The sequence below is a fragment of the Drosophila sechellia genome, chromosome X (genome assembly GCF_004382195.2).
Source record: "Drosophila sechellia strain sech25 chromosome X, ASM438219v1, whole genome shotgun sequence".
Taxonomy (NCBI): Eukaryota; Metazoa; Arthropoda; class Insecta; order Diptera; family Drosophilidae; genus Drosophila; species Drosophila sechellia.
Window position 1 is genome coordinate 1,121,860 of NC_045954.1, and position 24,230 is coordinate 1,146,089.

The 24,230-nt window shown below is 47.1% G+C and overlaps 5 protein-coding genes across 9 annotated transcripts; 4 read left to right on the forward strand and 1 right to left on the reverse strand.

The window, feature by feature from the left end:
- Positions 1 to 915: 915 nt before the first annotated feature.
- LOC6615949 lies at positions 916 to 3,081 on the reverse strand. Its single transcript, XM_002040280.2, has one exon. It carries the CDS (start codon positions 3,064 to 3,066, stop codon positions 1,291 to 1,293), a length of 1,776 nt encoding a protein of 591 aa, XP_002040316.1. The 5' UTR covers positions 3,067 to 3,081; the 3' UTR covers positions 916 to 1,290.
- A 4,206-nt stretch (positions 3,082 to 7,287) lies between these two features.
- Positions 7,288 to 8,074, forward strand: LOC6615950. Its single transcript, XM_032725479.1, has one exon. The coding sequence runs from the start codon at positions 7,392 to 7,394 to the stop codon at positions 7,995 to 7,997; it is 606 nt and encodes a 201-aa protein (XP_032581370.1). The 5' UTR covers positions 7,288 to 7,391; the 3' UTR covers positions 7,998 to 8,074.
- A 716-nt stretch (positions 8,075 to 8,790) lies between these two features.
- Positions 8,791 to 10,468, forward strand: LOC116802070. Of its 3 annotated transcripts, none has more exons than XM_032725129.1 (2): positions 8,791 to 8,892; positions 9,204 to 10,467. In XM_032725129.1, exon 2 carries the CDS (start codon positions 9,204 to 9,206, stop codon positions 10,014 to 10,016), a length of 813 nt encoding a protein of 270 aa, XP_032581020.1. In that variant the 5' UTR covers positions 8,791 to 8,892; the 3' UTR covers positions 10,017 to 10,467. The 3 variants fall into 3 exon arrangements, with proteins under 3 accessions (XP_032581020.1, XP_032581022.1, XP_032581021.1); XM_032725131.1 differs by having other exon boundaries at positions 8,802 to 9,069; positions 9,204 to 10,468; XM_032725130.1 differs by having other exon boundaries at positions 8,809 to 8,892; positions 8,974 to 10,468.
- Positions 10,469 to 11,681: 1,213 nt separating this feature from the next.
- LOC6615951 lies at positions 11,682 to 15,773 on the forward strand. Of its 3 annotated transcripts, none has more exons than XM_032726127.1 (3): positions 11,682 to 12,176; positions 13,841 to 14,211; positions 14,970 to 15,773. In XM_032726127.1, exons 1-3 carry the CDS (start codon positions 12,174 to 12,176, stop codon positions 15,655 to 15,657), a joined length of 1,062 nt encoding a protein of 353 aa, XP_032582018.1. In that variant the 5' UTR covers positions 11,682 to 12,173; the 3' UTR covers positions 15,658 to 15,773. The 3 variants fall into 3 exon arrangements, with proteins under 3 accessions (XP_032582018.1, XP_032582019.1, XP_032582017.1); XM_032726128.1 differs by having other exon boundaries at positions 11,683 to 12,176; positions 13,844 to 14,211; XM_032726126.1 differs by lacking the exon at positions 11,682 to 12,176 and adding an exon at positions 13,268 to 13,288.
- Positions 15,774 to 18,611: 2,838 nt separating this feature from the next.
- LOC6615952 (putative uncharacterized protein DDB_G0268364) lies at positions 18,612 to 23,780 on the forward strand. The gene is made up of 3 exons (XM_002040283.2): positions 18,612 to 18,922; positions 21,317 to 21,714; positions 21,783 to 23,780. Exons 1-3 carry the CDS (start codon positions 18,902 to 18,904, stop codon positions 23,059 to 23,061), a joined length of 1,698 nt encoding a protein of 565 aa, XP_002040319.1. The 5' UTR covers positions 18,612 to 18,901; the 3' UTR covers positions 23,062 to 23,780.
- Positions 23,781 to 24,230: the final 450 nt, after the last annotated feature.

A 24,230-nucleotide genomic window follows, 5' to 3' on the forward strand; every position in this document is an offset into this window, starting at 1 on the left:
CCCTTACAACCGCAGCGGAAACACGAATCTGTATAGATCATGGCATACTCTTGGGCGAAACTGTAATTAAATCGCACGCTAGATTGAATGCTTCATCACTTTTACGAGCTGATAAGTTGTCGGGCCGGCAGTGCGAAACTACAAAAATATAAACGGCGGACTTATCGTGCGTAATGCGTAATGACTGGGTTTACCTAGCGAAATTGGGCGATTCTACGGCCACTGTATCTGAAGTTTTTACCGCGGGCTCTGCCTTGGAAGAGGCACTATCGCACTCGTGGTATCTGGAATGCCATCGGTGCTTTAATTGCTTTTGCACTAGATATTTCGGTTTCGGACGTCAGCTATTCCCATAATTTTTAATTAGCCACAACATTTCATAAGCGATATAAAAACCTATATTAACATTGAATAGATGAGCGAGGTAATTTAAAAAAAAAAACAAATATGCATCTAGCCCATTTTTATATATTTATATCGATCGACAATAATAAAGAATGGTAATGAATGGTAAATTTATCTGCTGCAATGCATTTATTCCTTCCACTAGATTAATTAGCGTACAACAAGTCTTCGATGATTCGTGGGTGTTTCGCAGGAACCAAGTTTACCGATAAACGCCCACTTTCCCGCTGTAATGAACAGTGTTCCGAGTTAATGAGGTTACCTTGCTCGGCATGAAACTATACCAAAGTCGGGAAAGGGACGCAGATGAAGACTTCGGTGGCGCCCCAACCCCCCTCCCCACCACACACGAAGGTTGCTTTTTCATTTGCTCACTAGCCGGGAACAATCAATCACTGCAAATTCCGCACCTATCACATCAGCGGAATCGGTAGGGAAAATACGCTGCAAACTACTGGAGTATGATGGATGGGGGTTGGGTTTTCCACTTCCAGATGATAAGTCTCGATCGCAGCTTGGGGTAAACATTTATTTTTAGAACAGTCTCAAATTAACATAGTGAGTACATTTATCGCACGATATAGGTATAATAAATAGAAAAAAAAGAAAAGATTGTACACTTACTTCGACCTCGAATTAGCTAGCTACAGGAAGTATATCTACAGATAACTTGCATTTTGGGACACTTTGATGTCGAATTCTATTAAAGCATGAATAATTCCTTTATCAGCAGTGTAGATTATCATACAGCCACCAACCGTTTAACCCTTGTCCAATTCTTCAGACACACAAACATCTTAAAACTAGTAAGTTTACCTGTATAATCTTTGAAGCACTGAACAAACCAACAATGCGAGACAAACCTTAGCTGTAATGATCACAAACTTATGATAATGGCTTCGGAGGCAGCAGAACAAGTGGCTGAAGCGGCTGTTGCTCACGGTCCATGTCGTCGCCTTCCTGGTCCAGCGATTCCTCCAGCTGCTGTTGCTGCTCCTCGGGATCGCTGATTTGGGCCAACACATCGTCCAGATGAAGCCACACATACTCCACAGCGGCCCGCAGTTCGCTGGCAAATTTCCAGACGCTGCGATCATCCGTCAAATTGGTTAGGTTATACTTGTCATCGGGTTCCCGGTAGTGCTGCATTTGGGCAAAGGAAGTGTTCAAGGTCCGGGGTTTACATCCGCCGGGCAGCCACTTGAGGGTGAAGTGGTTGTGCAGCGTCAAGGAAAGACGGGCGTTGTGGAAGCACTTGGTGGCCCGTCCTGGCATAGAGTAGTTCCTGATTCGCTGTGTGTGCTGGAGGACGTACAACTCTCCGGCGATAGCCTGCTCCTCGTGATTGCTGAACTCGGTGGGCTCTTTGGTGAAGTACGAATTAATGAAGCACAAGGCAGGAAAGCGACCGGCACACTTGCCGCCCTTTTCGACCTCTAGGGCGTGAGCCTTCTGCACCAACTGATGCCAGTTGCGGTTGTCACCCAGAGGCATTATCACCTCATCCACGTCCACGTTGACCAGATAGTCGTGCCGGTACAGATTCCTGTAGAAGCAATCGTTGTAGGGTATCAGTTCGTTTAGTCTCTTCTCTAGTTTCCTGTGCTGCAGCAACATGTGCTGGTAGTGTCTCAGTCTGGGCATTCCATTGGCCAGGGTCAAAGGTCTCAGCTCCAGGTATCCAGTTCGCTGATAGTAGTCGAGGACCCTCTGCACCGCGGGATGAACATCGTACATATAGGCATAGATCCGTGAGGCTCCCAAAATTCGCTGCAGCTCAAACCACTCGATAAGGCGCTCTGATAAATCCACATAGGGAAAATCGAATCCCTTGAGGCAGACTCCAAAGTTCAGAGGAGCTTCATTTTGACTTTGGATAGTGGCATTTTGAGTCTTGGGATTTTGAGAGGACGGGATCACCACGGGCACTGACTGCTTCCGATTCATGTTGACCCTCAGCGAGTTTCCCGCCTTCTCGCAATGCTGCGCAACTAGGGACACTGTTTTTGGAAAGGAGTTCACGGCAGGCGGCGGCAATTCACTGGGAACCGGACAGCTCAACAGGTGCGGGTAGTTAAGATTCGGCTTATTGCCCCACGCCTTGACCCACACACTCAGGAACTCCGCCACGGGCACGAAAATGGGTTGCCGATAGTTTTCGAACCACATTTGACAATGGGTTGGTGGGAACTCGTTGCCGATCTGATTGGCAGTGGCCAAAATCCTTACCGTTGGCAATTTAAGCCCTTTCCGCTTGTCCAAATAGGCGGCATATAGCCGAAATGTCACGTTCGAGTTGACGAAGGTCTGCCAGTAGATGTTGTGCAACTGCAGGTCCAGGGGATCGGGATATAAGGCACATGTTTTGTTTATCTTGTAGCCCATGGGCTTGGCCCAATGGTACCAGAAGCCATAGTCCACCTCGGGCAGTTCCTGCTCCAATTGCCGCACAAGGACCTCTTTTATGGGCTCCTCCAGGTGACGAATCGGTGGGGGAGTTACCTTCGCAGCCAGTCCGGTCTCCACGCTAACACCATATTGACCCAAGGGCGTGGGCTTGAGATGATCCGTGCGCTGGAGAGCACTCAGAAGGACGAAGACCGCCAAGAGTGCCGCCGTCACCAGAATTGTGAGCCGAATGAAGCCACCTCTTGTTGACATTATGCTCGACTGCGTACTGAGCACTGAAGATAGTTTCCCCAAAGCAGGAATCGCAATCTAATCAAAACGAGAGTGGCTGCGATAATAGCCGCCTTCATGTTGAATTATCTATGACTGCGAGCTGTTGGGCTTTATCAATTAGCCAAATTTAGTAGGACCTATCCGGTCGCACAACAATATATTTACGAAACGATTGGATTGTTTTCATCGATCTGCAAGCGGGGATGTTAATCGCTTTGCCTAACTGGATTTGGCGTGTAAAACCCAACGATCTTTGCGGTCAAAGTCTCGCGCTTTTACGCAAAGTAGAAATACTTGTGAAAGCTTAATTTCTGTGTAAATTGTTTCCGCAAAACTATGCAACGATAATTCCTGGTTTCCATCCCTTGAGCATCGTAAATGCTTTTGTTTTGCTCCGTTCCGTTTCCTCCCGCTCGCTATAATTTTTGTTTACCCTACTTTTATTTAAACTTTTTGCACTTCCTTCCGCTCCTGCTTTTGCTGTTATTTTTACAAGTAATTTTTAAATTATTTTATGAGGGGGATCCGCAGGGCTTTTGGCCGGGTGCGAAGTTTGCTTTATTGACATTGTCACCCCGGTTGAGCTCAGCTCGTCACATTGAAGCAACGAGCACCTGGACGAGGACGAGGATGAAGTCGAGGGAGATGACTACGGACTCTGGACTACAAATACCTCGGTAACGACAGGATAATAAAATTGTGAAACAACTTTTTAATGAGAAACACTTTTAGCACATTGCAGTGGCCAGTGGACGGATTCCCGGCAGTTGGTAAAATGTTGCTTCCTAGCCCCAATGACGGTCATCATAATGATGATGGAGAAGAAAACGCTGATAGCAGTCGAAAAGGACAGGACAGGGCAGGAAAGTTCAGTCTCTCGGTCGGGCCAGGACGCTGGGCTCACCTGTTGACGCAGTATCAAACACCAAGTATCCACGTTTTGCGATCGATTCTCGGGCGGCGGAATTTCGTAGTCTGATGAGTTGGTCTGGCTTTAACAATGAACATTTTGCGCCGCACTACTGCAAAACTGCAAACTTTGCGCCGTAATTGCCCAGAAAAGTAACACAAATGAAACGCATTGACGCTTAATTACTTTTGCTAAATGGCACGAGCCCGCCAGCCATCCTCCATCCTGCATTCCAACCCCTCCTCGTCCTCGTCCTCGTCCTCGAAAAGTACTTTTCAAATGGAGTGGGCGAGGCAAACAGAAGGGAAAACGAGTGGGGATGGCCTGAATGTGGAGCTCCATTTGCTCCATGCGGGTGTTTGGCTTCGGTTACGCTCATTTCTCGGCAATGCTTCGAATTTCCACAGAGTCTGTCTATACTCCCCTCCTAGCAATTTACGGCATTCACTTGCTGACTGGCAACGTCCAGAATGATTGCTGCCACAACGCGTAACGAATCGTAATCAATGATTGCATTATGATTCATAAATGAAGCCCTAATTCACACGCATGCAAGCAAATGTATTTACTCGTAAATCACTCGCATATGCATATGTCATTAGAAACAATCTGGATCGTATGTAGATACAATCATGTTGGAAGCGAGAAGCGGGCGGGTTGATATATAAATAATATAAAAAATATTAATTTAAATTATTGCATCATGGTGAGTACCTACTTCTAATACGGTATCTTTTAATTCCGCACCCCAAACACATTCCCCTGATTGCAATCGTGCAGCGTAATGAACATGTGAGGCCTTCAGGGTTCTGCGAGTCGGCACGATTTGACTTTTGTCGACGTCACAATTTGGAGAAGTTTACCCACTTCTGGCGCCGCACAAACTTGGCCCAAAAAGTTGCCCTGCCACTTGGCAAATGCAAGTTTTTGATTAAAAGCCACCACCGCCTCCTGTTCCCACTTTTTTAGTTCCCAGTTCCAGCAGCCAGCAAAGTTGTGTGCCAGGTCTAGGGCCGGAGAAATTGTTAATTGAATGCATTTGGGGTCCTTGCAATGTTTGCCTGTGCGTGATATGGGGCACTTTGCCAAGAGGGAGCAAATGAAGGAGCAGGCTGAGTTGGCAGGCTGAAGGTGGCAGGCTGAAGGTGGCAGGCTGAAGGTGGCAGGCTGGAAGTGCCCTGGAGCAGCTGCTTCCCTGCTCGAAGAGCTCGCCTTCTCCCACTTAGCCTAAGTGCGGCGCAAATGCTTTGCCATTACTTGGCTAACAGACAAAACAGTATTGGTAGTGCGTTGTTTGCTAGTTGGGTCAAATACATATATTATCCGAACAGTGTTTGTTCCACACCAGACCAGTGTTGAATAACTGATTTTCTTTGTATTTACAAATTTCTATTTACCCACATGTTCAACCTCTCAGTGTTGGCGAATCATAGTGCTGATCCCAGAAAATAGTTGTGAAGGGAGCACAAAAGGGTTCTTTAATCGCAAAGTGGTGGTCACATGTGCCCCAATGCTGGAAACATTTTTGAGGCTACCTAGAGAACCTCGAGAGCATCCCCATTCCTCCTCACGGATTTATACAGGTGGTTGGGTGGTTGGTTGGTTGGTTGGTTGCATTAAAAATGCATTGGCCAACTCGTTTATTGTTGTTCCTTAGCAGAGCTTTGGTTTACTTTCATTTAGACGAGCGAGAGACGAGAAGGTAAAGCCCTTAAAGTTAAGCGCATGGGAGCGGAACTAAAGTTGCCTTAAAGTCGTTGCCAGTCAATATGGACAGAGGATCCCAGAGGATAGGATGCCGTTTGGAAATGGTAAAGCGGATGCGGACGGGAATTCGAATCGGTGCTGAAGCTTCGGCCACGCCCACTCCGTGTCCGTGGGCGTGGCAGATGAATGAGAGGAGCACAGCTCCCCGAAACCCCGAAAAGAAAAGCAGAAGCAAAAGCAAAAGCAGCTGCAGATTTTCTATAAAAGCCGAGGCTAACGAGATTTGATGAATTGCAAGTCTTTGTGAATGAAGCTACAAGAAAGCTGCAGCATGAATAGCCCCCAGGCACCGCCAGGCCGCCTCCCACTCCTTGCGCTTTTCCATCTAAGCCAGGTCCACATAAAAAAACCCATTAAGTGGTTTAAAGCAGTGAAAAAGCGCACAGCACACAACAAGCAACACAGCAAAAGAAAAATGCAGTTGACATGAAAGCCAGCCAAAACGGGGCGATACAGGGATACAGGGATGGGGGTGGTAGGTCGGTAGGTGGGTGGGTAGGTTGATAGGTTGGTAGGTGGTGGAGTCAGACAGTTGAACAGTACAGCACAGCACAGAGGAGCGGAGCAACAATGCTCACCCAGAGATGAGATAAGAAGCACAGCCGCTGGAGGAGGACAAAGCAGCTTGACGAATTACTTGGCAGCTGCTCCTAGTGAAATCCCTGGGAGAATCAAGGAGCAGCAGGCGGGGTTGGGGCGGGGTAGTGCGGGAAAGGACGAGGCGCAAGAAATTTAATTTGACCAACATTTTGATGTATCAAGTTCAGTTGAAGCCGAAGATTTATGACTTGCTGACAGAGCAAGCGGAGCAGCATCAACAGGATTGGGACGTCATGTCGGCAGAGAACAGTGCGGAGCAAGTGCATCCACGGCTTTATAAGACTATTTGCAGCTCAGTGTGGCAGCTCAGCATGCCCACGCAGTATGCTGCAGTATGGTACCATGAAGGCATTTACTCTTCAGCTGAACCTTTTGTCCGAAACAGCTTAGTAGTTGTTAAAGCTTTAATAAATCGATTGCTTGCGTAACTAAGAGATTTTATTCCATGCCCAACGTCCATTTACCAACGTACATATTACTTGAACAGATCTGGAAAAGCTTATCTATTAGTTTCTCAATGATCATGCTGAAGCTTTAAAGTCCAAAAGTTGGAGCCGCAGAGCTTTGGCCGAAGAAAAATGAAAGTAAGCTGACGACTATCGAGCGCATTTCCCATTTCCACTTGCCTCACGTAATGAGCCCACTGGAAATGAGGAAAACAAGGCCTTGACATCTAAGCCTGTTTGACTTGTGGTGATAATTGCCATTGGCGCGGTGTCTGTGACTTCAACTGTGACGCGGACAGTGACTGTGATTACACAAAGAGGAAACCGATGCCATTACCGATGGGGCATTCTGCCCCGCAAGAATGCTTTATCAATCATAATTCATAAACTATACATTGGAAAGATAGATAGCCTTTAACAGCTCTAACCGAGTTTACAACTTGCTTTTTGTATCACTGGTGTTCGGGGTTAAAAAAGTAGTGACTACTGCTTTAAAAGTCAGTCGAATAATTCAGTTGACGGCTTCCTGGCCCGAACTTACTCCCGTAAAACTGGAAGTGTACTTAGGAGGACGTCTGGAGATGGCTCGACTCATGGCTTTGATCATGGCGGTGTTGCTTCACTCGGTGCTGGGCATCTCGTACTACTACTACTTTCGCGAATCTCCCGGCTCCGCTGCTCCTCTCTTGGGCGCCTGGCTCTTCTCCGCCTGCGTGGTGACTCTTCTTCACGGCGTGAGAATGTTTCCAAGTGCCCTGCCCGCCGATCAGCGGTTCAGGAATGGGAATCGAAACCTTCGCGGCAATGAGTCCTCCTGGGCATCGCTCTTACTCGAGACAGGCGTCTGCTGTTTGGTGCTGGATCTGACGCTTAGCAAACTGTGGCATCGCATAGAGTCCCTTTGCCAGTGCGCCATTGTGGGCATACTCCAGGCCTTGGCCGTCGAGGAGCAAACCTTCCTGGCTTGCGAGTACTGGACTTTGGGCCTGACTACCGGCCTGATCGGCGGCTGTCTTTTGTGGCTTTCCCTATGGGCCACCGCGTTGCCCCAGAAGCTCCGCTGCGGGATGCTCGACTGGCGTCGCACCCTTCATCGCCGCTGCTCCGCGCTGATCTTCGGAAGCCTCGAGCCCGGCACTCCAATGCCGACCCAATCCCAGGGAAGCGCACAGAGCTTTGCCACCTGAGACGGCGGGGTGACCATTCCACTTCCACAGCCATATCACTCTACCTCAGTCAATAGCTAAATTTATGGTTCAAATTATACTAAAAGCGTTTTAATGGGCACAGTGGGACACAATGGGCTGCTTCACAAATCGAATTATGAATAACCATAATAGTAAATTTCGATTCAAAGCGTAGTTTCCTTCAGCTTCTTTTAAAAAATAATAAGCCCAAAAAATGGCACATTTATTAAATCGCAAGCCCACTTTCTGGCCGAATCCATGAAGATAATTTCAAGCGGGCAACTACCGGCCAAACTACCAACCACTGGGGGCTGTTATCCCCTCGAAAAAGATTTGCAAGCCCGTTAGCCGTAGCCATGCCCATATGCAATGCGGAAGAGGACCGATCCGAGATCCAAAAGCGACACGCCCCCAAACAACCGATTCGGTTTCGGATTCGGAAGACGGAACGCAGCGGCTCAAAGTGAAGCAAAGCAAGTCGATCGAAAGCGAAAACGAAACCATTACTCTGATGCGCGATCGATGGCTGTAAACTTGAACTTGAAACGTAGCCAAAAGCGATGGACACCACGACGGCAACTAGCAAATAGCAACTGGCAACTAGCAACATGCAAGAGCCTGGCACACGCAACAATGCCGCTGAAATGCTTCCAAGGCAGTGCCAGCCAAATGCCGTTGCTTGCTGGCGCTGCCGTGTTTCGCACTGGCTAAACTGCAGTCGCAGCCGCAGCGTTTTGCCAATTGCGGGAAATTGGACGGGTCGTCGAGCGATATAAAAGCCTGGCTGGCAATGCAGCCGTGTTAATCAAAGCGCGTCGCTCGCCAGGAAAAGTGCAAGTGTTTTCCACGCTCCCAAGCAGCATTCAAACTCAAATCGCAGGAAAAATTCAGCGAGGTGAAATACGCATACCTTTTTTTTCTGTGCTTATAATAAAATCGAAAGGTGCCCAAAAAAAATTTGTCCTTCGTGTTGCAGAATTAACTAAACTGCTAAGCAGATATAGTTCAGTTACAAGTGCGGCTTACGATCAAATGTTTCTATTTCGGATGCACTTGACGTCCTTAAAATCAGGTTTGGGTATAAGCAATAAGCTATCAGGTTTGGGCAATATCCCAAAGGATATTGGGTTAACAAGTAAAATAAGTTATCGCAAATATATTTCATGAACACGACCCCTTAACTTTTCTCCTATTCGCTACGTGTAGATGCTGTGCCACCGACACATTTACATCCATTGCCACCTGTTCCTGCTGCAGCTCCTGGTGATACCCCTACTTCAGGGTTCCCCCGTTTCGAGTCCGGAGATAGCTAGTAAGGGTTCCAAGACCCCGAATAGCCTGGCACAGGTGCAACAGCAGCAGCAGCAACAACAGGAGGCCCACCTGAACTCGCTGAGTGCCTACGCCAGTGGCTACGACATGGCCCAGAACCAGGCTCAAGTCCAAAATCAGCTTCAAGGCCAGATTCTATCACAGACGGATCCGGCATTCAAGCCCTCGTACAAGATGCCTGAGATGGAGACCAACTTCACGCCCATGCAAACGGCGGGAACACCAAGTGTGGCCAGTTTACCATCGACTCCAATGCTCATGCAGTATCTTCCGGCTCAGACAATCCAGGATGGATCCGGAAACTCGGTTCAGTACCTTCAGCTGATTCCCACCCGACCGATCATAGTGCCCATCTCGCCGTACCTCTCGGCTGCCGCAGCGGCCGCCGGATCTCCACCAGCAATCTCCGCCGGCGCACAGCCTGACTTCGGAGGACGAACGGCCACTGTTTTGAGTGCTCTACCGCCCAATTACGCAGCTCTCCAGGGTTATGCCAGTGGGTCCATCAATCCAGCCGCCGCCTTCCGCAATACCTATCGGATCAATCGCGAGGCCAAGGACAAACACTTCCCGCCCTCGTTCTCGCTTAATCTCAACGAGTACTTGCCAGCCGCCTCGATGGGACTGCCTGGAGGCCATGACGCCTCCGCCATTGGTCCACATGTGTACCTGAGGACCAGGTCTTAGGATGTAAGCTACCGCCAAAGTCTCGCAACGTTTGAGCCTCTTTGTCTCTTCCAGAATAAAGCCTTATATGTATATATGTAGAGTGAGCCTGTGATTATTTTATGCAAGTCTAGATCCTACTCAATTCAATCTAAGCCTTTCCACCTTGAAATGTTACACAATACGATCCGAGTATAACCCACCCTACCATCTTGTGAGTATAGACATTAGTTTTCCCATAATTCAAGAGCCGCGATTAATATAATGGGAAAAGCTTGGGCAGTATATAGCACATATGGCAAAACTGTTTGCTTTCCATTCAATTTACATAACTCCCTTTTATCTGAGTCACTGGTGTCGTTCTTCAGCGGGCTTCCACCTTTCGTTTCGTTTTCACACCAACCCAAACACCGCCGTGCTAAGATGACCCAACCAACCAACCTAACGAAACCCAAATAAACCCAAATGAAATCCAGACGTTACCGTATCTAGACTGTTTATTTGCACAGCGCCAACAGGGGACAGTGAGCAAACAAACACACGCCTCGAATCGAGGAGTGCTCCTCCACCTTTTAGGCTGGAAGGTCGTCTTGGTCTTGTGCAGAATGCAGGCCATTGTTTTTGTTTCTCTTTCATTTGCGTGAAAGTGACCAAAACAGACTATTTCGCGCCCGACCGGAACAGAGACGGCTAGTATGGTTTAGTTGGAGCGTGTGTGCCGTGCCACAAAACCTTGGAGTTGCGTCAGTGCTGCCAGCCATTTCGTCTGTCTACTCCTAATTGTCACAATTTGACAAATTTATTTGGAATTAACTTGCTCAAATCGAAATTGGGCCATCATTGCCTCTATTCCCAGTCGCGGAGTAAGTAAAGGGGCGCTCAGGCCAAAGCATCTTTCACTTGCCGCATTAAGTGGAGCAAATGACCAAAGGCCTGCCCCCGGCGAAACATCGACAATGGCATACACTTCTGGTTTGCGAGATTTCTATGTAACGCTTCTACGATAACAAATTAAATAGAAATAAAGTATTCAGAAGAATTTGCACCATGCTAACCATTCGACTGAATAGAATAGATCGACTTTGATAGAACGCGAGGAATTCTATCGGTTATTCCTAAAAAGCGTTATACTCATTGGACGACCCTTTTCAGTTAGGGTACTAAACGCAATTTGAGAGGCATTCCACTGCGCACTGAGTGCCACAATTCACTTTCAATCACCGACCATTCCACATGTCGTCGATGCATCGACGATGACGAGATGATATGCTCTCGATAATGTGGAGGACGCCCCGTGGCGGTGAATCCCTTGTAATGGGAGTTGGATTTGGATGGGTCGGATGGCCACTTGCCACAAATTTTTGGCTGCGGAAATGAGCGGTTATCGATGGTCTGACTTTGAGTTTGAGTCCGCGGCTCAAGCTCGATTAATGGTCGTATTTTCCTCCAGATGTATGTAGATGACTTACAAGCTGTATAGCTGTTTCGAAGGGGTGCGCGCTTCACTTGTCCGACGTTGTTATAACACTTTAAAACGCGTAAATTAGCCTTTGTTGTTGCTGGGCGGTGCTCGCTTTGTTGCCGCTGATTGAGTTTGAAATGATTTCAATTTGAGTTGCCGAGCTTGCAGCTATTTACTTTCCTTTTCAATTAATTGCCGCAGCTCTAAACGGATCCAATCCGCCTTTGTGCTCCCCATCCAATCTATTCATCTTTCCATCCTTCGCTCATCTGCATCTCTAGCTGGCCAACAAATGCGGCCCATTTGGTTCCGATACTCGAGATTCGGTTTGGAGTTTTGAGTTTCAAGATCCGAGGCCCGAGACCAGAGAGAATTAGACGCCACTACTATAAAACGCCGTGTCAGAGCTTCGCGCCATTGCAGTCGCCTCAGCGTTCGTCTCCCGCTCGGTTCGGTTTTAGTTTTCGGTTTCACTTCCCATTTGTCGACTTCATTTTCAGTTTTGACTGTTGGACATGGCTCGAGTTTAGTTTAGTGCTAACTTTGTTTTTTTTTTTTTTGGGGCACCTGAGTGTGTTACGTGCGAACTGGTGAATGTTGTCTGTGCTGGTTCCCTCCAAGGAGCGATCATCGTCATTTAGCCGGATCAAGGCGGTCAAGCATCAACATTGCCACAAGTTATTATCGGAGGAGACCATAAACGGAATTCTGTAATCATGGTGCGTTTTTGGCCGACTCGAAAGGAATAGTATCTCAAAAAGATACATCAGTAGCGTGCAGATAAATACATTCATAGTACGGTCAGAGCCAATAGTACCTTAACATAAAGAAGATAGGAACATTTCTATTGTGCGAATTGTATACAGAATATGATTTATAGGCAGCTAGCAAATATCAAATATTAGCTGCAGAGAGGATTAACTATTTGGAAAACTAACCACATAGTGCCAGAAAAATAGATTAGCAGTGGTGAGAAGGAAACGCAAAAATGTATATACGTCCACTTTTACTCGAGTTCATATTTAGACAGCGAAAAAGGGAGAACGGTTGATTGAGTTGTTCGAAAGCAAAATATCTCTAATGAGCCCAGCTGAGACAATTTCATGGTCCGCGAATTGATTAATGGTATGATATGTCACCAGGGTATTATTATTGGGTCGGACAAAAGAGTGGAAAGTTGGGTGAGGTAGTCGGCCGGATAAAAAGCGACATATTAATAGATATGTACATAAAAAGGGGAGAGTCAAGTTCATTTGCATTGAGAAAACCAAGTTGAAAGGGCATTGAAGCAGGATTTGAAGCGAATAAAAGTCTAAGCTTCTTTAGCTATTGAAACATTTGACATTGCCCTTCCCCCGATAGACTTGAACTGCAAGCAACAATCAGCCGACCTAATCGAAGTTTATTCATTCGCTGGCCCTGTGCCTAGTTTGTGTCTTAAGTTTTTCGTATGCTCGTAAGCTCGGTTTTTTCATTTTATTTTTCCTTTGATTTTTTCTGCACCCCTGTTTACACTATGTGTGGTCGCTTTTTGTCCATGTTTCCATGGAAGATGGGCGCAAATTACGCGTGTTAACGATGCGCACTTCATTAGCTTCTTCAGGCCATCAATCAAGCTGCATTTGCATCTTGCGTCTTATGTCATCTGACCTGGTTGGGATCATTAGCCGGACCCGGGGCCGCCAAAATACCCAAAATAATTTCAAAGACCGCTAAAACTGGGCCACGCATGTGACTTAGTGACTACGACTAGTTTTGCAGAGTGCGCAGCATTTAGCGGCAAGTATTTCCACATCAACTGGAATGCTTCTTCATCGCGTGACAAATGGTCGTAAGTTGCTTGGCCAGAGCTTGCAGTTTCGATTTACAGATTTCGGTTTAGAAAGGCCGCTCTGCAAGTGGCTTATCAGTGGTGCGGCCTTCGCCAGCAGGTGCAAATCGAAGTGAAGAAGTGGCTACAGTGGCTACATTGGCTAAAGGGGATGTTACACCCACCGCTGGGGCTTGGCCTGCCCAGATTTCACACCGCGATTTGTCTCGGACCACATTCCGCTGATCGGCCGACCGACCGTTCCTCTTGAATGCGAACAAGGCTGCGAGAAACAAAGAAAAGCACTGGGAAATCCCCTACCCGCCCTTTTGCAATTTCGAGCTAAATTAAAAGTGGTCGAACGCAATTAAACGCATCAATAGGCGCTGGTGGGCGTGCCCGTCCGTCCGCAGTTTAGAGAAAGGCGCCAAAACTAAACCTTTCACCGAAGCCAAAATTGCAAATACACTTGCAAATACACACGAATACACTTGCTGATAATTGATTGTGATATAATGTTGTTAATATGGGCCCTTCTAATGTTTGCCCCTCTTGTATTTCTCCTACTTTCAGCAGGTGTTGCACCACCTGATTCTTCTATTCATCGTTTTGATTAACGATGTCCACGGCATCCTGCAACCTTCTGGCTACGACGACGACACTTCGCCACTGCCACTCCGCCTAGACGACTTGGAACGGGACCACCTGCAGCAGTTGGACCTCAATCGGCCGCCACTCTTGCCCAATCACTACGAATGGCACCCGGATGTGGCCGCCAGTCTGCCGCCCAGCTACATTCAGGAGGCTGCCCAACGGGATCGGGAGCGCGAGCGGGATCTCGAGCGTAATCGGCGACTGGAGGAGCTGCGTCAGCTGCAGCAGCAGCATCAGCAGCTGAGTTCGGGCTACGCCTTTCCTGTCCACCTGCCAGGTGTGCTCTATGTGTGAGTATTGGCTACAAGCGAGCTTTTAAGCTTGCTTAAACAACTTTTTTGGGCCTAAACCTGGGTAAGGAAAAGCCCAAGTTTTAGCTGAGACCAAAACGAGTTCCCAAGCGAAAAGCTCTAAGCTTTGAAGTTCAAATTAGGGATTGGAAATTGTTACGAAAAATAAATAGCATAAGACAGAATCGGATAAATAGGAAACGATTATTACAAGAGAAAAACACATTTAAGAAAGATGCGGAGAGAACCATTTAGTTAACCTTGGAGTGCTGTAAATTTGAATTTTCCAATTGCAATGAATAGTACGAGAATTTATTTCGTAAACATCGACAATCTACGCTCAAGAATTGAGAATTGAACTGTCTTCAAAGTAATATTCATAAATAAAAGTCGTAGACTGCAGCCAATTACAATGTTCACTTAACACCCGACCGATGATCTGGATGGTTGCCCCTTTAATGGCCCACTGATTGAGGCAACTAGACCTCAATCAGGCTCTTGATTGACACGTAAATTGCCGCTTGAGAAGATTGCAAATTGGCAATAGAAAAGGAAAAAGGAAAGGAGCCGTTATTTTGGGCCCAATGATCGCTCTCAGCCAACTTCGGATGGCCAAATTAGTTAGTTAGTGGCTAAAAGTGTTAAAATGGCAGCATTTCACTTACAGCCGCATTAGCTTCCGACAAATGAAGCAAACGATTGCTGTAATTTAAAGGACTTAATCCGTTCGCTAATCAGCTTCTCTTCGTTTCTTCCAGTGGTCCCACAGCTGCCACGCCCACTCCCACGCCCTCGGCAGCGACGACGACAGTGGCCTCCTCTGCCACTCGATTTGCCAAACCCATAGTTCCCTACGACTTGGAACTAGGGTTGCGCCCCATTCCATATGTAACCAGTAATGCCCTGCCCCTTCCAGTGCCACGCCCCCTTCCGACACCCCATGCCCGAGCGCCGTTCATATACGGATTTACCGGCCAGGGCAACCGAGCTGCCAGCCACAAGCTGCCGGTTCAGCCCCTGCTGGTCCAGCAGTCCAAGCAGTTCGCCTACGCTCCCGCTCAGCCCCCCCAGCGGCATTACGCGAATGGGCCACGGGTACCGCTACCGTATCCCCCCAGCTTTGTGAGCTTCACCACTCGGAGACCGGGTTCGGAGCGGAGTAGGCCATTCCGGCCATCGCAGCCGGATCCCACGCCCGATTTGTTCGCTGGACGCTCCTCGAAATCACTGATCGACTCGTACATTCCCAGCTGGGAGGTACTGCGCCTGATTAGACAGCACCAGCCGCAGCAAGGATTCACTCCCATCGCACGCCAAACGCTCGCATATCCCGCTCCGGCGCACTTGAGGCTCTACAAGCGAGATTCCCAGGAGGACCGGTCGAGAATCGTGAAAAAATCGCTGAGACAGCCCGGCAAACTCAAGGAAACCTTACCCGAACCATAGAGTTCGAGTTCGGGCTTAGCGTACGATTTAATTTTTTGTTTCTTAATTTACCTACAAATACGAATATTTATTGCTGCAGAAATAAAATGGTATTTTGTTTGCCAGGGTAAACCTTATGATGGGGCCTTTTGGTTGCTTTACGGGTTCGAACGTTTAGAACCGATTACCCTCAGAGGTGAGTCTCGTAATGGAATTGGTTTTCTCCTAAAGTTATCAAGTTAATCGCTGATCACATAACAGCATACACATGGGCAACAAGCCGCATCCCCAGCTCTGGAACTCTTCAGCTCGCCATTTAAGCCAGGCCAGGCCGGGCCATCGCGGGCCAAAAGCGAAGCCAATCGCATCAAACGTGCAATATGTGACTTTGTCAATGAGCCAGTTGAGCCCCAAAGCCACCGATTCGATTCCTTGGACTCTCCCACAGAGGTTTTGCTCACGTAATCGCGGCCATAAACCAAACAGCCAGCAATAACAAACAATTACGGTGCGATGCCACTCGGAGTGGCCACAAAATTATGATTTGTGTGGCAGTGTGCAGAGATGCAGAGATGCAGAGATGCAGAGATGCGAAGATGCGAAGATGCGAAGATGCAGAGATGCGAAGATGCAGAGATGCGGCTTCGAAATCCACGAGACAGCAGACAGAAGACACGAGACTGAAAGACGGACAGGTGGAGATTTATGCAAGTAGGAAGCGAAGATGCTGCAGTTGCAACTTGCAATTTTCAAGTTGTGGCAGTTGTTTGCGTTGCCTTTTTTTTAGTTTCGTTTCGTTTTGTTTCGCTGTGTTGCGCTTCTTTTGGCCATCTCATGGCTGTTAATGAAGCACAAAATTGCTGCATTGTTTGTCACCCATTAAATATGCAGACGACAGACGGAAAATAAGGATGATAATGATGATGATGCCGCTGACGGGCAGCCCTGCCCTGCTTTAAAGGGTATTTCCTGGCTGCCGTTCATTCCGGTGATGACGAAGATCACACTGAGAGAAATAGCATATGAAATCTCGATGTTTCTGTCACATAATGAGAACTGCATTGAGACGAAGCCAGTGACCTTCTCGTGGGGTCACTGCACGCTCCAGTTGATCGAGCCAAAATAAATCGTAAGCTCGATCGTAAATACGCATTCGAATTGATAAAGAAAGGGTCGCGCTTTGTGGACGATGCCCACGGTCAGCCTTCTCGATCTTGGCTTTGTGTGCGATGCGATCCGTAGGCCTCTTCATCATCATGGAACTTGCCCGGCACAATAAATAATCATAATGCCGCATTATGACGGCTGACTAAGTGACATTGTTGCACCTCTGAACAATGAGACATGGCTAGTTGGATTGTTGAAATCGAGCTAAGGTTGAGGTTCGGCCGCTTGGTTTGGCAATGTTTTCTTAGCCGCGGCTTCGATTCGCTCCGGTCATTGTTGGCATCGGAATTGGGCGGAATAGAGTGGATCGGAGTGCCCGAGCACAAAAGAGCATCGAACGGGCTGGTGGGCTGACCAGCATTTCAATTGCGTATTCGTATTATCGCGTATTATCGATGCGCGCCCATCAATGGAAACTTAATCGACAACTTAGCCGACAAGGCGATACCCTAAAGGAGGAGAGTCCAAGCGATTGAACATCAACTATTTCAAGCTAAATGGACAAACATGTTTCGATTCTTTCTTCAACGCAGCGGAAGTCCTACGAGTTAGTTCATCATGTCACTTTCGGAGATTGTCGACGACCCTGAAACGCCCGAAACTTCGAACCCAAGGGTACCACCAGGCGGCAAAAACACTTTCGACAGTGCCGCCTCGTGATTGCGAATGATGTTTTTGGGTTTTAGCTTGCAGTGTTCAGTTATCTGCTGCCTTTTATCGTTATCTCGGTCCGCTTAGTGTCGTGTCTTGTGTCTTTTGGATTACCAAATCCCACCAGCGACGATCCGAACACAAACGCCACTCTTGTTATGCCATTTCTCCTTTGGCGCTGGGCAAAGCCAAAAGCCAAAAGCCACTCCAAATCCCAGGCCAAACCCAAGCGAAAACAACTTAATGCGCCAATTAAAGTGCCACTACTCGCGGACCTCCGGCACTCTCTTTTTTTTCCCATCTGGATGGGATGCTCTGCAATTGTTTTCATGCAAATTTCAGTTTCTGTTTCGATTGGTTTGTGGCTTTATGCGGGCCAGCAAAATACAGAAATAATAATAATAATAATGAACCCAAAACGTATTCACTCGAAATGAAAGGCCCCGGAATCGGACTTTTTTAAGTCCAGGCCTTTGTCACAAGCCAAAGTTACGCCAATATTTTTATGGCTTTGAACTTGAACTGGAAAAGCCAAGACAAAAGCGACGCCGTTTTGTCCCCAAAGAAATTGGAAAGGTTTCCCAGTTCCCTCCATATCTGGTTAGCTACTAAACTAGTATATATATACATATATGGCCCTTTGTGAAAGATTGCTCTCCCATGGCGCATCAAGGTCGATCAGCTATGATTCTCAGCACGGGAAGCTCTACGCCTAGATGGCAATGGAAACTATTTAATGAACAAAGTGGGCAGGAATATTTAAACGGGCACATCATCTGTAACATCTCCCCTACTAGTATTACAGTGCCTCAAACTACATCTTCCCAATTCCGTAACTTATTTTCTCCGCATTTTATCTCTCTGTATCTGACCAGCATCTAAAGTACTCCAGCACTTTGTTTACAGTTGCGGCAATCACAGGCAACCTACACCTTCAGTCACACACAGCTACGTGCGGTGTCATTGGTGCTGAACTTCGGTCTTCTTTTCCCGATCCCCGGTCCACAATACGCCTTCGCCTTCGCCTTTGGCTTTGGCTTCAGCTTCAAAAATTCAACTTCAACTCCAACTCCGAAGCCGATATTCCAGCTTGATGCAACCCGAAGACCAAGTTGTTATGCTGTGCTTGCGATATAAAAACCGCGAGCATCGCCAGCGCCATCCGCAGTAAGAGGCGCGACTTTTGAACGCTAGCACCGCTCCGATTCCGATTCCGACTACGAGTCTGAGACGAAAATCAAAACCAAATCCGTATAGACACTATAACCAACATAACCCAAACCAACAGCCCGGCCGTGTACCCCTGGTATTTTTTGTTTTTGTGGTTCTCGAAGACACAAATGTATTGAAAAGTGTATATAATATTTCATATAACATATAACGTCAAAATCAAAATCAAATTTTGTGTAAAAGTCGCTGTGCATGCGCATTGATACCTGGAATCGCCATGAGATTAGCGTTAATATTGGTAAGAGTAATATTGGTAGGAGTAAGATTATACAATCGCCTTTGGAAAACCCGGAAACTAGACCCACCCACCAATCGAATTGTGCAATTTGTGCGGGATAAAAACTAGTCGTCGGCTGACAAATTAATTTGCATTCAAGTGGTGCAGTGCTGACCAAGCCGGCTTAGAAAGTGGTTGCAGTTCAACCAACTCGACCAGGTGTACGATGCAATGAACTCCCAACTCCCGCTAAACACCATATCTCGATAATCTTGACCTCTTCACTCGCTCCACTGACTCCTGCCCTTCGGCCTCTCGGCTATCTGACCCTGCCCTTGCCCACTTTGCCAGTCCGTGTCCAGATCCATCTATCAAGCAGCACGATGGAGGAGTAGTGGGGTTGAGTTGCGTCAATCGTCCACTAATTGGACGCTAAGACGGTAGAATCACAACTCGGGCGATTGCCCAAGTGGCCAGCAGAGATCCGTTTACGCAAATGTGCACACTGAACGAAATTAGGAGGTGGTAGGTGGTAAAGTGTCTTCACATTAAATTTTGAATTTTTTCACAATTTGTATTACTTATAAAAGAAATCGTCTTGTGACAACTAAAGTACTTACTAAAGTACCTAAATGTCGAGGCACTTTTCAATTATGTCAACAAAGAATTTAAAACGAATTTCATTATTATTCGTACATATTGTTAGTCTATCCACATTTTTGGATGTAGTCTTTTCCTTCGCAGTGCTGAAAAGACTCGTTTTCTGGAGTCGCCACTCGTGTGGTTACATAAAGTTATTACGCCCCATCCGATGGGGGAGAAGGCGCCACTCAGCCACTGGCAGGATAATCTGTAGATGTCTAATTTACATTTTATTGTTGTGCTTGGCTTTGATGTTGCAGCAGCTGGTGTACGGCTGCTGCTGCTGCCGCTGCGGGTGATGCAACAACGAAAGTGAAACAATAACCAACACACCGCTGCACACAAACTGGGCAAAAATCCAAGTCCGACTAATTTGCACGCGTTGCGTGACGATCGTTTGCCCCGACTTGCTGTTGTTTGTAGCTCGTAATTTGCAATGCGGGAATGGGAATCTCATCTCTGGCGCAAAATCGCCCACCAACCCGGCCACTCGGTTCGATTCTTTGTGCGGCAAGTGAAAGGCAAGGCGACTTCGGGACTTGATGCAATTAAATTAAAGTATTACAGAAAATAATTGGTAAAGATAAATCAATGCGAAGACAGATCTAACTAGTTGCTGCTCTGCTCCTTCTGTATGAGCGCTGGAGGTTACATAAAAGCGGTTTGCTCTTCGGGTCCCACAGCTCATGCTAGCATTTGACAAAAATCCGCAGCTATTCGCTGTTGCGGCTGTCTTGTGGCAAGGCGAGTATGCCAAAAAAAACTCTTCCTGCTTAACGGCTAGGCTAAATAACAACTGCTACATAAGCAACCAGCAGTAAAGAGACGACAACGACTATTAAAATGACTTGACACACTGTCCTAGTTTCGGGTAACATAACACACACACTCACTCAATCACTTACTTACTCACTCACTGGATAATCGAGTCACAAAGTGCAATTAAAACTTAACTAACCAAACGAAGTACGAAATTATTGCTGCACATGGAAAAATGGGAGAGGCGCTTGCTGCAATTATGGCATGCAAAGTCAGTAAACTATGTTGCTACTTTCAGGGCTCATTCGATTTGAATCGGAAATATAAAATTAAAGAGTAATGATCAGTAATGACAAGTACCTAGCCTAAACTGGATTAAATAAAACATTTTCGCGCAAATAACCCATAATTCGCATGTATCAGTAACAGTTAGCGACCGTAACCCATAATCGTCACCCAGATAATCATCATTTGATCGATGAAAACCGAACCATTAGTGTTATCTACCACCATTTGCGAATCAAATGACTGAAGGCACGAACTGCGGACAAGCGCTAAAATGAAAAGACTCAAGACACGAACTCAAAGACAACGAGATTCAATTACAACACCAATTCGCATGATGAAATGTCAAATGTGAAACCTCTTCTCAGCGTCTGTTGTGCATCGATTGGCTTAACGATCGAAATTGAGAGCGATAGATGGACCGCAGCTTTTGTTTCCAACTCCCCCTTTGTCACCCTTTATTGTCTTTGCCTCTTACCTTGAGCCCGAACCAAGATTGGGCCAAAACAAACCAACAATTTTCACAATTTGATTTGAGTTGATTCCGACAACGAATCTAATGCCTTTCCAGCTTTGGAACATTTTTGAATAGTTACAAATTCTTGAAGAGCTAAATTTGATCGATTGATCCTTTTCGTTTCAACTCGGAAGCTTGAACTCCTAACTTAAGTTTAATTTATAAGTGTCCTATAAAATTGATAAACATTTTACCTTAACTATATTTCACAGGGCACTCTTAGTGCTATAGTGTGCTTGGCCAGCAGCTTGAGCCAGTCAGAGGCGAGTGGCTCAAAGGGCAATGGATTTCCCAAAAAGGTTACCACCCTGAAGAAGCGACCAACAAAAACGCCGACCACAGTTCCGATTTCCATAAGCAGAGCAACCACTTTGAAGCCCAGTAAGCCACGCGTGAAGATCGGCACATCGGCAACCACCAAGAGCACCACGAAAGCACCGGCCTTAACCGAAACATTTGGCAATCTGCCGGCGGATGACCTGGAATTCATTAAGGAGCTGGACAAGCAGTTCAAGCTGCACGGAGACAAGATCAAGATCAAGGTGGAGAGGGATAATTCCACGAGTAGCGGCGGCAAGAACAGCAAGAGGACCATCGAGGGGGATTTGGGGTGAGACCATGGATGACAGCATTATGAATGACTAGATATTAACCCATATAACTTCTATATTCAAACAGATACGGCTACTCGCATCCTGGCTATGATTACACGCCGCCCAAGTTCATGTTCTATCCATACTCACAGCATGATATTCCCTCGGGCTTTGCCCTTCCACAGCCACATCCGGAGGAGGAGGAGCCACACCAGCCGGCAATGCACCATCATCACAATCACGAGCAAGTGACCAGCGTGACCATTGAGCCTTCATACTCATACGAGCTTAAGCCCCAGACCAGCTATGAAACCCAACCGCAGCACACTGCTCCCGAGCAGCCGCAGATTGATCTGCCCCAGGATGAAGTGGAAAGTCCCAGTGGTGCAGGTGGTTCCAGTGGCCACGGAGGATATCAGGAGCCTGTCATTGTCTTGCGTATTCCTGGACCCGCCAAGTACGCCGCCCATTTGCAGACCCTTCTCCAGCAGTATCTCGAGATCAGAGCGGCCCAGTACCTCAGCTTGCTCCAGGAGGCCGATCAGCAGCAACAACAACAGCAGCATCAGCATGTGGAACCTTCGCAGCAATATGGACCACCAGAACCGGCCACCTACCACCAGGAAGTAAGCTACGCCCACCAACTGGCACCCACGCCGGCACCCGTCCAGTACGCACCCATCGATGATGTTTACCAGAGCTACAAGGGTCGCCACCAGCAACAGCTGCAGCAGCAACAATATGAGCCGCAACAATACTACGCGCCCATGGACTACCAGCAGCCCACACAGTTCTACTACGCACAGCCGCAATCCCATTTGCAGCAGCAGCCTCAGCTCTATCTGATAGCAATGGCCCAACCTGAACCGGAACCGGAGCCACAGCAACCACAGCAGCACCATCATCAGCAGCACCATCATCATCTTCAGCAGCAGCAGCATCAGCCAATATACGTTCCAGAATCTGATCCACCGACGGGTCCTTCAGGTGGTCCTGAACAGGAACCGGAAGCGGACCACAGCCTGCCCATAACGGAAAACAACCCACGACCCACCCACACCAAGGTCATTTTCAATCCGTACCCCTACCAGCAGCAGCAGCAGCAGCAACAGCAACAGCAGTCCACCAACATCGAGGAGCACCAGCAGCAGTCGGAGGGCGAACGCCCCTTCAACTACCACGCCCATGCGATCAAGATGCGCCAGGGCAAAAGGGCGGCCATGCCTGAACCCGCGGATGGGGACGTGGGGCCCAGTTCGGGCGACAAGGGACTCCAACAGATCAGGGAGTATGTGAGGGAGAAACTGGGCGCTGAAATGGGTTCGGCTGTCGAATACAAGACGACACAGCTGCTCGAGGGCTGATGTCTGGATACATGTTCAGATCTTCAGATGTTCGAAGGCATGGAAACTCATTTGACAGAACGCACTGTCTCTGCCTGGATGAACTAAACCAATTTTCGAACTTGGCAATCTTCAAACGATTTTATCAAAGGTTATTTCGGATGCCTTAGAATTCTAGAATATTTGAAATCGCTTACGCTCGTTTTTTATGTATATATCCAGACAAGCCATCTTTAAAACAAATTCAAACATCCGTACATTAAGAATATGGGGATCAAGTCCAGCAAGACAGTAAAATTCCAGTGAGTGCCATGCCCACGTTCACTCGTATTGTTAACACACAGTTTGTGGTTGCTTCTTGTGCCTGATATCCGCTCATTAATATTTATTCCAAGCTAGAGGAGCAGAACGATCCCGGGGTGATCCTCCAGCTCCAAATCTCATCCAACACCTACCCGCAATCCCTAAGCTACACAGCCAAGGCATACTTTTGGCCGGAAAAGAGGGCGCCTAAAGATAGGCATAGTTTTCTTTTCTTAGTGAAGATGTGCCGCCGGGACACATTCGCTTTTCATTATTTCGTACGACGTTTTTTTTATGTTGTTTATATTGTTAACCAAGAAAATGTGCTGCTGATCATGTGTGCAATATTTAGTCTTAATGTGCTTCTTGATTTACCTATATTATGTACATGTATTTTTGTATGATTAAACCGAAAAGAAATTAATTTGAAAACCAAATAACTTAGTCTTTCTATTTTATTCGAATATTTGGCCAATTCACGGAAGTCACGCAGCAAAGCCATAAAAATATCATCAAATCCCGCGTAACCGAAGTACTAAGAGCTGAACGATTTTGCCACGAGTGTTACAGCAAACTTTTGATAAATTAAATACACCGAATTGATGGCAGGCACGCAATTGGAAAATGCGGGGAAAATCCCGGAGAAAATTTGCGAGGATGTGAGCCTTCGCCTTTCCAAAGAGTTAACTATTCGCTATCAAGTAGTTAGCATGGCAAGAGTTCTAGGTGTGTGACTTTACCTCAAATGCACAGTATCATTATACACAAAATAAGTTTATATGATCTGTGCTACACTGTATCTGCTTGTTGTGGAATGGTTTCTGGTGAAGCTGACGTTTTATGGACCCATTGTTGGGGCATAGCAATCGTTTATTCAGATCTTTAAG

What these genes read in the sequence shown, in the direction of transcription:
- LOC6615951 (XM_032726126.1), top strand. An exon ending in CTGCCAGGTGTGCTCTATGT is followed by an intron (nt 14,212 to 14,969) that starts GTGAGTATTGGC and finishes CGTTTCTTCCAG; the next exon opens with TGGTCCCACAGCTGCCACGC.
- LOC6615949 (XM_002040280.2), bottom strand. Translation starts at nt 3,066, where the DNA reads ATGTCAACAAGAGGTGGCTTCATTCGGCTCACAATTCTGGTGACGGCG.
- LOC6615952 (XM_002040283.2), top strand. Translation starts at nt 18,902, where the DNA reads ATGAGATTAGCGTTAATATTG. An exon ending in TGAGATTAGCGTTAATATTG is followed by an intron (nt 18,923 to 21,316) that starts GTAAGAGTAATA and finishes TATATTTCACAG; the next exon opens with GGCACTCTTAGTGCTATAGT. An exon ending in ACCATCGAGGGGGATTTGGG is followed by an intron (nt 21,715 to 21,782) that starts GTGAGACCATGG and finishes ATATTCAAACAG; the next exon opens with ATACGGCTACTCGCATCCTG.
- LOC6615950 (XM_032725479.1), top strand. Translation starts at nt 7,392, where the DNA reads ATGGCTCGACTCATGGCTTTGATCATGGCGGTGTTGCTTCACTCGGTG.
- LOC116802070 (XM_032725129.1), top strand. Translation starts at nt 9,204, where the DNA reads ATGCTGTGCCACCGACACATTTACATCCATTGCCACCTGTTCCTGCTG.